Consider the following 13170-nt stretch of genomic DNA (forward strand, 5'->3'; position numbering starts at 1 on the left):
GTGATGAGGATAACAAAAAAATTAGAAGATTGGATATCAGATTGGAGGGAGAGAATATGGAGGAGGTAAAAGTGTTCAGATATCTGGGAGTGGACGTGTCAGCAGATGTGTCTAAGAAAGATGAGGCGAGTCACAGAACTGATGAGGGGAGAAAGGCGAGTGGTGCACTGAAGAGTTTGCAGGGACAAAGAACTTTATCCATGAAAGCAAAGAGGGGAATGTATGAGTATAGTTATACCAATGTTCTTGTATGCATTTGAGGCATGGGTGGTGAATATTGCAACAAGAAGGCTGGAGGCAGTGGAGATGTCATGTCTGAGGGCACTGTGTGGTGTGAATATAATGCAGAGAATCCATAGTTTGGAGATTAGGAGGTGCGGGATTGCCAAAGCTATTATCCAGAGGGCTGAGGAGGGGTTATCGAGATGGTTTGGACATGTAGAGAAGATGGAACTAAATAGAATGACAGCGTGTATAAATCTGTAGTGGAGGGAAAGCAGGGTAGGGGTTGGCCTAGGAAAGGTTGGAGGGAGGGGGTAAAAGAGGTTTTGTGTGTGAGGGGCTTGGACTTCCAGCAAGCGTGCACAAGTGTGTTAGGTAGGAGCAAATGGAGACAAAAGGTTTTGAGGACTTGACGTGCTGTTGGAGTGTAAGCAAGGTAGCATTTATGAAGGGATTCAGGGAAACCGGCAAGCCGGACTTGATTCCTGGAGATGGGAAGTACAGTGCTGGCACTCTGAAGGAGGGGGTGTTAATGTTGCAGTTTTATAACTGTAGTGTAAGCATGCCTCTGGCAAGACAGTGATGGAGTGAATGATGATGAAAGTGTTTCTTTTTTGGGCCACCCTGCCTTGGTGGGAAACGGCAGTGTTAAAAAAAAAAAAAAAACAGACAGGGAGGATTATTGTTAATCTTTACTTCATACATGCAAAATACCTTAAATCTCAGATAAATTTGTCCTCACCTGTGTTAGTGTACAAGCCATAGGTAATTCCAAGGCTTTTACACTTCCCACTTTCTTCCACAAGTTGGCACTTGGGGGTGCAGCACCTTCCTGATAAGCATATAGCTGGTAACTAGCAATAGCCTCATGGTCTTCAGTTTTTGACATGGTCCATGAAAGAACAATACCTGGAAAAAATTGTGATGTCATACAAGCAATAATGTGACTATTGCATTCATTTAGTCAGAAATTAAAACTGATCTTTATTGCAGATGACACTTCTACTTAAACTTTGACAGAATGCCTTGCCTAACTGAACCAATGGAGTTGCCCTTTATGAAATTCTTTCCTTTGCACTGATAACACTTACTTTCTACTTTAATCACTTTCCTACCATAAGCAGACCAATGAAAAATAATAAAACTATGATCCCTCGAGACGTTATCCAAGTAAGGCATTTCACTCCCTACATCAATCTGCATGTTTGCACACGAAACTTTGACATTACAATACTTTTTTCAATGCACCAAATATCATTTAGTGTTCAACTTCTCATCAAAAACTGGCCTAATTTCCTTCGCTTATCTACCCACACATATATTCTTAACTTACTGCTGTCCTTGTGTGAGAGTTTCAAGGTGGGCTGAGGAGGGAGTTTTTTAGATAAGCCGCCCACCTGCTGGAATGGTGTTCTTGGCAGAGGGGCAGGATGCCGCATCTGAGGGGATTAAAAAAAAAATTCACTAACTAATGTCACAAGATTCAGGAATTTTATCATCCAAAAACTGGAAATTCTGAAAACTGAAATAAGGATCACCTACAACATATACTTACTGTATTCTGCATCCACATTGCCTTAGGACACTGAAGCATTTTGCAAGATTTGATAATTAGATCATTAATAATCCTGCTATAATTATTTGCATGATTTCATTATTTAAAATATTCCAGTTCTCTAGGTGTTGCACCTATTGAGAATGGTTATTTCTCAAGCAAAAAGTCCTGACATCTTTGTCATTAAACCCACCTGAGTAACTTGGGGCAAGGTAGATGTTGTGGTTCTAGGTGCAGTGTTTACAACGGACCCCATAACACGAGAGTTATTAGTTGTATGGCTTCCTAGTGAACCTATACGAGCCTGAGCTACGGTTGGGTTTGTCATGCTGTCCAGCGTCGTCATTCCAGTTGACTAAAATAAACGGACAATTGTTAACCTTCACTCTTGGCGCAGGAAAATAAACATTCTTGAAAACAAAACATAAAAATCCAATATTATTCAAATGTAAGAAATGTAAATATTAAAACCAAACAAAAAGCAAGTTTACAACTTAAACAGCAACTCCAAATATATCAAATTGCTCATTTTTTCAATTTTCATTAAAATGATTAATGACAACCGAGTAACTCACCACTTGACTAACAATAAGAGCCGCAGTGGGTTGCCCACCGGACATTTGTGGAAGCAGGACAACTTGCCCAACACCTCCTGCCTGCTGAAAACAGATGAACAAAATGCTCTCTTTAAAGACAAACTATAATTTTGATAGCAATCATGCTAGCTTAAAGGTCACAAATTGTAAATTAAAATTTTAGCCTTTTGGAATGCCACATATTTTAGCTTTGAGCATAAACCTGCCCAGCAATATCTTAATTCAACACTGTTTACTTTGGCATAATTTTCATAAGAATTCTTTTCCACCTAAATTTTATTGATTATATGTACACATATCACAACAGTGGCAATGAAGTACACTTGCCTACCCTTTCGTTTAACAATGGCAGTCTCCCATCTGGGTGGGATGACCCAAGAAAGATAACACATTTACTAACATTCACTGAATTACCATCATGCCATTATTTCCTTAAAAGAATTTAGCCCACATGGCGTGTATGCACCTGGAGAAGAGAGGAATGCAGAGGAGAGAGAGAGATTTTGGGAGATGTTAAGTGAATGTATAGGAGCCTTTGAACCAAGTGAGAGAGTAATTGTGGTAGGGGACTTGAATGCTAAAGTAGGAGAAACTTTTAGAGAGGGTGTGGTAGGTAAGTTTGGGGTGCCAGGTGTAAATGATAATGGGAGCCCTTTGATTGAACTTTGTATAGAAAGGGGTTTAGTTATAGGTAATACATATTTTAAGAAAAAGAGGATAAATAAGTATACACGATATGATGTAGGGCGAAATGACAGTAGTTTGTTGGATTATGTATTGGTAGATAAAAGACTGTTGAGTAGACTTCAGGATGTACATGTTTATAGAGGGGCCACAGATATATCAGATCACTTTCTAGTTGTAGCTACACTGAGAGTAAAAGGTAGATGGGATACAAGGAGAATAGAAGCATCAGGGAAGAGAGAGGTAAAGGTTTATAAACTAAAAGAGGAGGCAGTTAGGGTAAGATATAAACAGCTATTGGAGGATAGATGGGCTAATGAGAGCATAGGCAATGGGGTCGAAGAGGTATGGGGTAGGTTTAAGAATGTAGTGTTGGAGTGTTCAGCAGAAGTTTGTGGTTACAGGAAAGTGGGTGCAGGAGGGAAGAGGAGCGATTGGTGGAATGATGATGTAAAGAGAGTAGTAAGGGAGAAAAAGTTAGCATATGAGAAATTTTTACAAAGTAGAAGTGATGCAAGGAGGGAAGAGTATATGGAGAAAAAGAGAGAAGTTAAGAGAGTGGTGAAGCAATGTAAAAAGAGAGCAAATGAGAGAGTGGGTGAGATGTTATCAACAAGTTTTGTTGAAAATAAGAAAAAGTTTTGGAGTGAGATTAACAAGTTAAGAAAGCCTAGAGAACAAATGGATTTGTCTGTTAAAAATAGGAGAGGAGAGTTGTTAAATGGAGAGTTAGAGGTATTGGGAAGATGGAAGGAATATTTTGAGGAATTGTTAAATGTTGATGAAGATAGGGAAGCTGTGATTTCGTGTATAGGGCAAGGAGGAATAACATCTTGTAGGAGTGAGGAAGAGCCAGTTGTGAGTGTGGGGGAAGTTCGTGAGGCAGTAGGTAAAATGAAAGGGGGTAAGGCAGCCGGGATTGATGGGATAAAGATAGAAATGTTAAAAGCAGGTGGGGATGTAGTTTTGGAGTGGTTGGTGCAATTATTTAATAAATGTATGGAAGAGGGTAAGGTACCTAGGGATTGGCAGAGAGCATGCATAGTTCCTTTGTATAAAGGCAAAGGGGATAAAAGAGAGTGCAAAAATTATAGGGGGATAAGTCTGTTGAGTGTACCTGGTAAAGTGTATGGTAGAGTTATAATTGAAAGAATTAAGAGTAAGACGGAGAATAGGATAGCAGATGAACAAGGAGGCTTTAGGAAAGGTAGGGGGTGTGTGGACCAGGTGTTTACAGTGAAACATATAAGTGAACAGTATTTAGATAAGGCTAAAGAGGTCTTTGTGGCATTTATGGATTTGGAAAAGGCGTATGACAGGGTGGATAGGGGGGCAATGTGGCAGATGTTGCAAGTGTATGGTGTAGGAGGTAGGTTACTGAAAGCAGTGAAGAGTTTTTACGAGGATAGTGAGGCTCAAGTTAGAGTATGTAGGAAAGAGGGAAATTTTTTCCCAGTAAAAGTGGGCCTTAGACAGGGATGTGTGATGTCACCGTGGTTGTTTAATATATTTATAGATGGGGTTGTAAGAGAAGTAAATGCGAGGGTCTTGGCAAGAGGCGTGGAGTTAAAAGATAAAGAATCACACACAAAGTGGGAGTTGTCACAGCTGCTCTTTGCTGATGACACTGTGCTCTTGGGAGATTCTGAAGAGAAGTTGCAGAGATTGGTGGATGAATTTGGTAGGGTGTGCAAAAGAAGAAAATTAAAGGTGAATACAGGAAAGAGTAAGGTTATGAGGATAACAAAAAGATTAGGTGATGAAAGATTGAATATCAGATTGGAGGGAGAGAGTATGGAGGAGGTGAACGTATTCAGATATTTGGGAGTGGACGTGTCAGCGGATGGGTCTATGAAAGATGAGGTGAATCATAGAATTGATGAGGGAAAAAGAGTGAGTGGTGCACTTAGGAGTCTGTGGAGACAAAGAACTTTGTCCTTGGAGGCAAAGAGGGGAATGTATGAGAGTATAGTTTTACCAACGCTCTTATATGGGTGTGAAGCGTGGGTGATGAATGTTGCAGCGAGGAGAAGGCTGGAGGCAGTGGAGATGTCATGTCTGAGGGCAATGTGTGGTGTGAATATAATGCAGAGAATTCGTAGTTTGGAAGTTAGGAGGAGGTGCGGGATTACCAAAACTGTTGTCCAGAGGGCTGAGGAAGGGTTGTTGAGGTGGTTCGGACATGTAGAGAGAATGGAGCGAAACAGAATGACTTCAAGAGTGTATCAGTCTGTAGTGGAAGGAAGGCGGGGTAGGGGTCGGCCTAGGAAGGGTTGGAGGGAGGGGGTAAAGGAGGTTTTGTGTGCGAGGGGCTTGGACTTCCAGCAGGCATGCGTGAGCGTGTTTGATAGGAGTGAATGGAGACAAATGGTTTTTAATACTTGACGTGCTGTTGGAGTGTGAGCAAAGTAACATTTATGAAGGGATTCAGGGAAACCGGCAGGCCGGACTTGAGTCCTGGAGATGGGAAGTACAGTGCCTGCACTCTGAAGGAGGGGTGTTAATGTTGCAGTTTAAAAACTGTAGTGTAAAGCACCCTTCTGGCAAGACAGTGATGGAGTGAATGATGGTGAAAGTTTTTCTTTTTCGGGCCACCCTGCCTTGGTGGGAATCGGCCGGTGTGATAATAAAATAAAAATAAATGGCAGACAAGTCACCATTCCTGAACAATAAGCAATGTAGTGGTGAACAGGCTTAAATTAACTGGAACAATTCAAACTGAACTAATACTAAAATTCAACAAAGCAGTTTGTCAGTTTAATAACAAAGACAAAACAAATTATTTTCGATATGACAAAGTTCCTTTCAACCCAATTTGAATCTAAAGTTTAATGAACTTTTGCTTTGTGTCAGGTGTGCACAATGATATATGAGTTGCCACTAAAGTTACGCAATATTATGTTACACAGCATCTTCTGTCAATGAAATGTCAGTTTAATGGTAACTCGAAGGAAATTCGTTCAGCACGAGTCATTCTCTAGTTACCTTGTTAAAAGTGAGCAGATATCAGTTTAAATGACGGTTCAAGTCACAGCATTCCCACGCATTTTTCAGAGTGAAGGCACTCTTTTCAAATAATGAAGAAATCTAAAGTTATACTCCAGACTCCTGAATTCAAAGGTTCAGCTGTTTGGGTAACAGTAAACTACATGCCTTCTACACCAACTTTGGCTTAAATTTTACTCTTGGATGCTCCCATACCTCCAACAACCCTAATGTACATCCCTACCCCTCACTCATTCTTCTCCTTTGCACATTCCTTCCCTGCAGTGCTGTATGACCCTTTAGGTTAGGTGCTTCTTTCTTTCTTTCAACACACCGGCCGTATCCCACCAAGGCGGGGTGGCCCATAAAGAAAAACAAAAGTTTCTCTTTTAAATTTAGTAATTTATACGGGACAAGGGGTTACTAGCCCCTGGATTATATAATAACTGTGATAATAGTCTAATTTTAGTTTTACATGGGTTATTTAAGGTATCCATCAGTTCATATTTGCAAATTCAAACAATGTACAAACGGTTATGCAGCTCCATCAAATAAATTTACTAAGCCATGTATTACTAAGCTGAATAATAACTCCCCCAAAAAATTGTACTGAGGAGTTAATATGTAATAAAAATTTAAACTTCAGTCTTCTACATTACATAAAGATTTAATATTTCTTTTTTATTTATGTTATTTATGCTATTTTACACTAAATGAGAATGAAATTTATGAAATTATAGTGAGCAAGGATAGCCAAATCTATTTAGTGTCTATTTATACTCTAAAACTAATACCCATATGGCAAATAAGTGAATGGTGGTATAACAGATTGAGGTGTACAGATTGCATGTTAATGCTGAAATTAAAATTTCTTGTCAAAATGAACCATTTAGAAAATTGTCAACAAATCTAATTACAAAATTCTATCCCCAATCTTAATGACATTTTAAAGAGCGCTGTTATACTACAGAAATTCTCAGCATAATTAGTAAGAAAAAGTGGTGGGAATGCTCTCCCTTATATAAAAAGTAAAAAATAAAATACTGTATATATTGTAATAATACATTAATTACTGCAGTTGATTAACATAGCCTTCAGTGCTAAGTGTTCATGACTATCAACAAGTCTAAACAAATAATCTTTAATCATCAACAGAATATGCTTCACAACCAGAAAATGTTTTTATATAACTCTTTTGACTCATCTTGTGTCTATGGAAAAATTTTAATCCATTACATAGAAATAATAGTACATATTGCTCCATATTACAGTACAAAGAAAAATAAACATATATGGTGTTATTTTGTGCCTATGAACTGTATATAAACGTACGTGCTTAACAATTCGTAAACGGACAAAATTATTTACAAATATTATTTCTCAGTCCACAGTAGTATTTGAACCTTCACACTCTGTATCAAAGTGTAGGTGTGAGTTTGTAGGTTTGAATCCTGCCGTGGACTGAGAGATAATGTTTATAAATGTACATATCTTAACTTTTGCTTGAGAAGGCCATTCACAGGTACTGTATGTGCATTAATTTCCAAGGAATGATCAGAGGCAAAATCTTTTGACTGCTGTTTCTATTATAAAGTTCAAAGCACTACATCCTGCACCAACAACAAACTCACTTGTAAAGGAAGAAGTTGAGCGGTGCCTGACGTTGGTACTTTGACAAGTGTACCAGGCTTAGGAACAATGCCTGCGGGTCTTCTGTTGCCTGCAAAAACAAGTTAAGTAATGTCAGACTATTTTGAATCAAATGCAAGAGGTCATGAGTCATTCTACAATGATAGCCATCACATGTATAGTAATAATAAATACAGGACAATCTCGCGAAAAGTAAGGCAACAAAAAATCTTAGAGGGGAATGGGGGGAATTGATGTTTTGAAGGGATTTTGATCCTAGAAACTGGAGCTACCTTGATTATCTCCCATTCCTACATGCATTATCTTTACCGGTTTAATGCCTCTCCATGAACATGAATAAATAATACTAAGATCCACTGGCTCGCAAACATTTTTAATATATGTGTAACTATAACTCCATGAGGAAGTGGAGCAGAATGCTTCCTCCAAGCTATGCATGTAGCAAGAGACAACTAACATGTCAGGAGCAAGGGGCTAGTAACCCCTTTTCATGTACAAATTACTAAATATGAGAAAGAAGAAAAAATTTTTTTTGGGTCACTCTGCCTCAGTGGGAGATGGCTGGTGTTATAGAAAAAAGTGTGATTGTGGGAGATGGCTGGTGTTATAGAAAAAAGTGTGATTGTAAGAATGAACTGGTAAAGAGCAAAAAAATGAAGCAAGGCAAGCTGATAAAAAGTGTACACAAATGGAATAGATGGAAGGAGTACAGGAACCCAAGAAAGGGTTCAGAGAGGAAGTCACAATACATAAGGTTCAAACACAACAACCATATGTAAGCAAGTTAAATGAGAATTAAGCCAGGTTAGTCATCCATAAGATTTGTTATGCTGCCAGAGTGTACAAAGTACTGTAATAGCTATAAAGGAATTCAAATATGCCTAGATAGGCAATAACTTAGAAAAGAGGTTGAGGGGGGGTATAAATAAGTCAAGGCAACGATGAACTGAATATCAGATTGGAGAGAGTATGGAGGAAGCAGATGTTTTTAGATACCTGGGAGTGGACCTGTCAGCAGATAGATCTATGAAAAATGAGATGAACCATAGAAAAGAGAAAAAAAAAAAGTGGGTTGTGTGTTGAAGTATCAATAGACAGTATGTTTATCTATGGAAGTAAAAAAAAGTAATGTAGCACAGTATAGTTATACCAACACTTTTATACATGTGTGAGGCAAAGGTTTCTAATGTTGCAGTGGGGAGGGTAGATGCTACATATGAGAGGTGTGTGTGGTGTGAATATCATGCAGAAAATTTGAAGCATAGAAATTAAAAAGTGATCACAGTTAAGGGGATAAGAAAGGGGGGGTTACTGAGGTTTGGGCATGTGAAGAGGATGACAAAAAGGGTGTATAAATCTAGAGTTGAAGGTTGGAAGGATAGAGGTCATCCTAGGAACAAATGGAGGGAGGGGGTAAAAGAGGCTTTGAGCTTTAGGGGCTTGAGCATCCAGCAGGCTTGTGTGCACATGTTAGAAAGAATGAATGGAGACAAATGGTTTTTTTAATGAGTGTGCTGTTAAAGGTTAACTTTTATGAAGGTATACAGGAAAAGGGATTACCCAGACTTGAGTCCTGGAGGTGGAAAGAGCAGTGCATGCACCCTGCAAGAGAGGTGGCAGTGTTGCAGTTGGAGGGTAATTGAATTGTGATGTCCGCATATTTCTGGAAAAACAGCTATTGAATGAATGGTGGCGATATTTTTTTTTTTTTTGTGTCACCCTACCTTGGAGGGAGAAAGCTATCGAGAGGAAAAAAAAAAATTCAAATCATAGCATCCCTCTCATCTTCAGTGTAGGCATTGTACTCTACTGTTCACTTTCAGAATTCCATTGGACTAATCAGTTTCCTGATGCCCTTCAAAAATGTGACCTTTCTCACACTTCACTGCTCATTGTATAGATGTCTTTTTAGATGTGCACATACATCACACACCAAAATAACCCCACTGAATTATATAGAGTGCCTACTCATTTCATTCAAAATTAACTAAATAATACTGCTTAGAAAAATGTTATCTTCACCTTCATCTTCATCAGTGAGGTCAATAACTCCACTGCCTCTGCTACTCAGTGGCGTCTGCAGGACTGATGTAGTGCCTGTGATAGCCTTGTCGTTTTGTAACAACACTGGTCTCTGAGTGCTTAATAAGGTTCCTGTTGATGGGACTACCGAGGTCAATCCACCTATGGGAGCTCGGACAACTCTTCCTTGAGCAACAGGAAGAACACTTGTAGCAGAGCTGACCACACCTAGGAGAAAGCAAAATCTTTAGCCCTCAGCAGAATTATTTTAAGGCAGTTTTCTATAGCTGTTAAGACATACCATACACTATCTTGGAGTTGAAATACTTACACTGCTTATCAGACACTGTGTAATTATTTACCAAGACTTAGGGTTTAGAGATGTATCAATTACTATAGAATCCTAGTGATAGGCAGAGTTGTATCATTCTTCTTCCTATATTACAGAGTTCCTGTATTTTCAAAAAATGCTACCCATCACTAAAAATTTACATGTGTAAAGGGTTTTAAAATGTACATACTGAGACAAGCAGACATATTCAACACTTTAAACATTTATTAGAGGTTTATCCACTGGGGGAGACTCATTTCATTTCAGAGTACAGTGCTTTGCCTTACAGTATTTCACTAATACAGCAGTTTTCATTTATTCAGACTTCCTACAATAAATATATTCATCACTCGCTATAAGGTAAGTAATGTGTGTACTGTATATGCATTTTTTACACCTAGCTGTATTGCTCGCATAATATATGATAGCATAAGCATGTTCCTAGGTGGTAGGTTGGTAAACAGCAACCACCCAGGGAGGTACTACCGTCCTGCCAAGTGAGTGTGAAATGGAAACCTATAATTGTTTTACATGATGGTACGATCGCTGGTGTCTTTTTTTTTTTTTCAAAAACACACAGGATACCAATTATACCTTGCTACTTCTACTTACACTTAGGCCGCACTACACATGCACGTACATGCGTGAAGAACAACCACTGTGAAAAAATAGCGAAATTCCAAGCACCTTTGTGACTTCTCATATTATCAGAGTTCCTTGATAATGTGAGAAGTCATGAAAGCGCTTGGAATTTCGCTATTTTTTCACAGTGGTTGTTCTGCATATTGTGATATCGCCTGTTTACTGTGATCTTATTGCATGTGCATGCATGCAATAAGTTTGCTGACTAATGGTGATACTCACCTGCATTAGAAGCTCTGGGCAATGCTTGCATGGCACCTGTGGGTGTCATCATGAGCATCTGACCTGCAGTCGGTCGGACAGTACTCAATCCGGACGTGGAGGTGGCCACAGCAGCAAGACTCGCAGCACTGGCTATGTTGGTTATTGTCTGTTGCCGACCAACACCAGATTGAGGGGGAGTAAAAATTCCTACACTCTGTGCAACAAGATTCTGTGAGGTACTGGTGGGTGGAATCATCTGCAAAATAAAGCAAAAACATTATTTATGCAGATAAAAATGTGTACTCAAAAGTTCTTTTTTATAAAATTTAGAAGCAAGCAAAAACTAGTAGCAGCAGCAGAGGCAACAAAAGAAGCAGAAGCAAAAAACGTAAATAAATTTAGCTGCAACAAAAGAAATAGCAGCAGAAGAATAAGAAAACAAAAAATAATTTTCAAGTAGTTATCCTAAATTTACTATTCAAATATAATTTCAACTACAAATTGTCAAGTAATTTGAAGTTGTAGTTTCAGTGTGGCCGCAACGCTCGGCATAACCCGGGGCTTTTGAAAATGTGTGAAATGGATATCACTTAATTTTGAAACAATTACATACATTTTGCAAATAAATTTTTTTGTTTAAAAAGCATTAATGTTTTGTGATAATTAACTTCAGTCCATATATGCAAAAACTAATAAATTTATTAGAGATTATAGTTAAGCTTGATATTCGCTGCATCTAGTCAACACAACTTATACTTAAGTATAAAAATTGGAATTAAAAGGTTTAAAAAACCTACTAGTTAAGAATAAAAACATTATATAAGGGAGAAACAACTTAAAGTGTCACTTTGATATCAAGATTGTATAATAGATTAAATAACCTAGTGTGGATAGTCTCCTTGGTACAGTAGTGCTTTCCTTATTTTCATATTGCATCATAAGCTAACCTTAGTATGAAATGTGACATTTGGTGGTGAGCCCCCTTGACTTCCCACAAGGTAGAAGGGTTTGACTGGATAAGAGGGACTGCTTACCCCAGCCAGCGATGACGGTCGTGGAGCAATAGTCTTGATCATACCACCACTCCCGTTGGCATGCATAATGCCTTTGTTTATCTGTGAAATGAAAGTGAGAATTTAGGTTATAATTCAAACTATGTGGAATAGTTGAACACTTCTCAGAAAACTGGTGACCTGAAATTTAACTACAGTATAAGGTAAACTCTAGATTTACTGGACTAACAGGAGACAGTAGTGGCCAGTAATGACAACTGTGGTGGACAGAGATGAGACTGTTTTGCCACAATCATAACAATAATAGAAAATTCTGTAACAAACAGACTTTGTCCGTGGTTTCCAAATCAACTGACCCAGGGGATTCTGTCCTAATTTTCTGAAGTCCAATAAATCACAGGGTTACTACTTCAAAATCCCACCTCTAGAATGGCACGAATGATACTTATACAAAATCTGCAATAAAGAGCTGCAATGTCAGACATATCTGCAGGAATAGAGGTGATTTTGCACAATCAATTTTTAGTGGTGTTTGATTGTACAATATACAATAAGCAGTTATTTCTTTCACATAATAAACCCTTATAATATTTTCTCTAGTTAAATGGTGACAGTATTAATATTAATGACAACCATTTATGTTAACATACAGCTATTTTAACAGTTATTTTCAGTGAACCTTTAATAAAATTGCTGAGAAAATATCAAATGGCTACCAAGCATTTAAGAGCAGCTCTTTCTTCGCCATACTAAGTCCTATGTAAATTATTGTACTGCACATATTTTCTTAGCTACATAGGTCATGTCTCACCAAGGAAGGGTTGATACAAGAAAGAGCAAGAAAGAGGAGGAGAAAGAAAAAGAGAGAGCGAGAGAGAAAAATTCACTATTATTCATTTAAAGCTGTTATAAAAACTGAGGACATCCCAATACAAATAACCCTGAGAACCACATGCACACCATTCCTTCAGAGTGCATGCACAGTACTTTCCATTTCCAGGACTAACATGCATACCATTCCTTCAGAGTGCAGGCACTGTACTTTCCACCTCCAGGACTAACATGCACACCATTCCTTCAGAGTGCAGGCACTGTACTTTCCACCTCCAGGACTAACATGCATACCATTCCTTCAGAGTGCAGGCACTGTACTTTCCACCTCCAGGACTAACATGCATACCATTCCTTCAGAGTGCAGGCACTGTACTTTCCACCTCCAGGACTGTAACATACACACCATTCCTGCAGTGCAGGCACTGTACTTTC

General features: G+C 38.6%; 1 protein-coding gene across 9 annotated transcripts in view; it reads right to left on the minus strand.

The window, feature by feature from the left end:
- LOC128698541 (activating transcription factor 7-interacting protein 1) overlaps positions 1–13170 on the minus strand; it is a 109017-nt gene that overhangs the window by 5777 nt on the left and 90070 nt on the right. For 6 of the 9 annotated variants that reach the window (XM_053790812.2, XM_053790814.2, XM_053790813.2 and 3 more), the window contains 8 exons: positions 11839–12006; positions 10910–11147; positions 9715–9942; positions 7674–7762; positions 2353–2436; positions 1971–2132; positions 1556–1661; positions 965–1131 (listed from right to left, as the gene is read on the minus strand). In XM_053790812.2, the coding sequence (XP_053646787.1) occupies positions 965–1131; positions 1556–1661; positions 1971–2132; positions 2353–2436; positions 7674–7762; positions 9715–9942; positions 10910–11147; positions 11839–12006 (1242 nt within the window). The remainder of the gene's footprint in view (positions 1–964; positions 1132–1555; positions 1662–1970; positions 2133–2352; positions 2437–7673; positions 7763–9714; positions 9943–10909; positions 11148–11838; positions 12007–13170) is intronic. The other 3 variants (XM_053790818.2, XM_053790816.2, XM_053790815.2) reach the window with 3 other exon arrangements.

The sequence above is a fragment of the Cherax quadricarinatus genome, chromosome 88 (genome assembly GCF_038502225.1).
Source record: "Cherax quadricarinatus isolate ZL_2023a chromosome 88, ASM3850222v1, whole genome shotgun sequence".
Classification (NCBI taxonomy): domain Eukaryota; kingdom Metazoa; phylum Arthropoda; class Malacostraca; order Decapoda; family Parastacidae; genus Cherax; species Cherax quadricarinatus.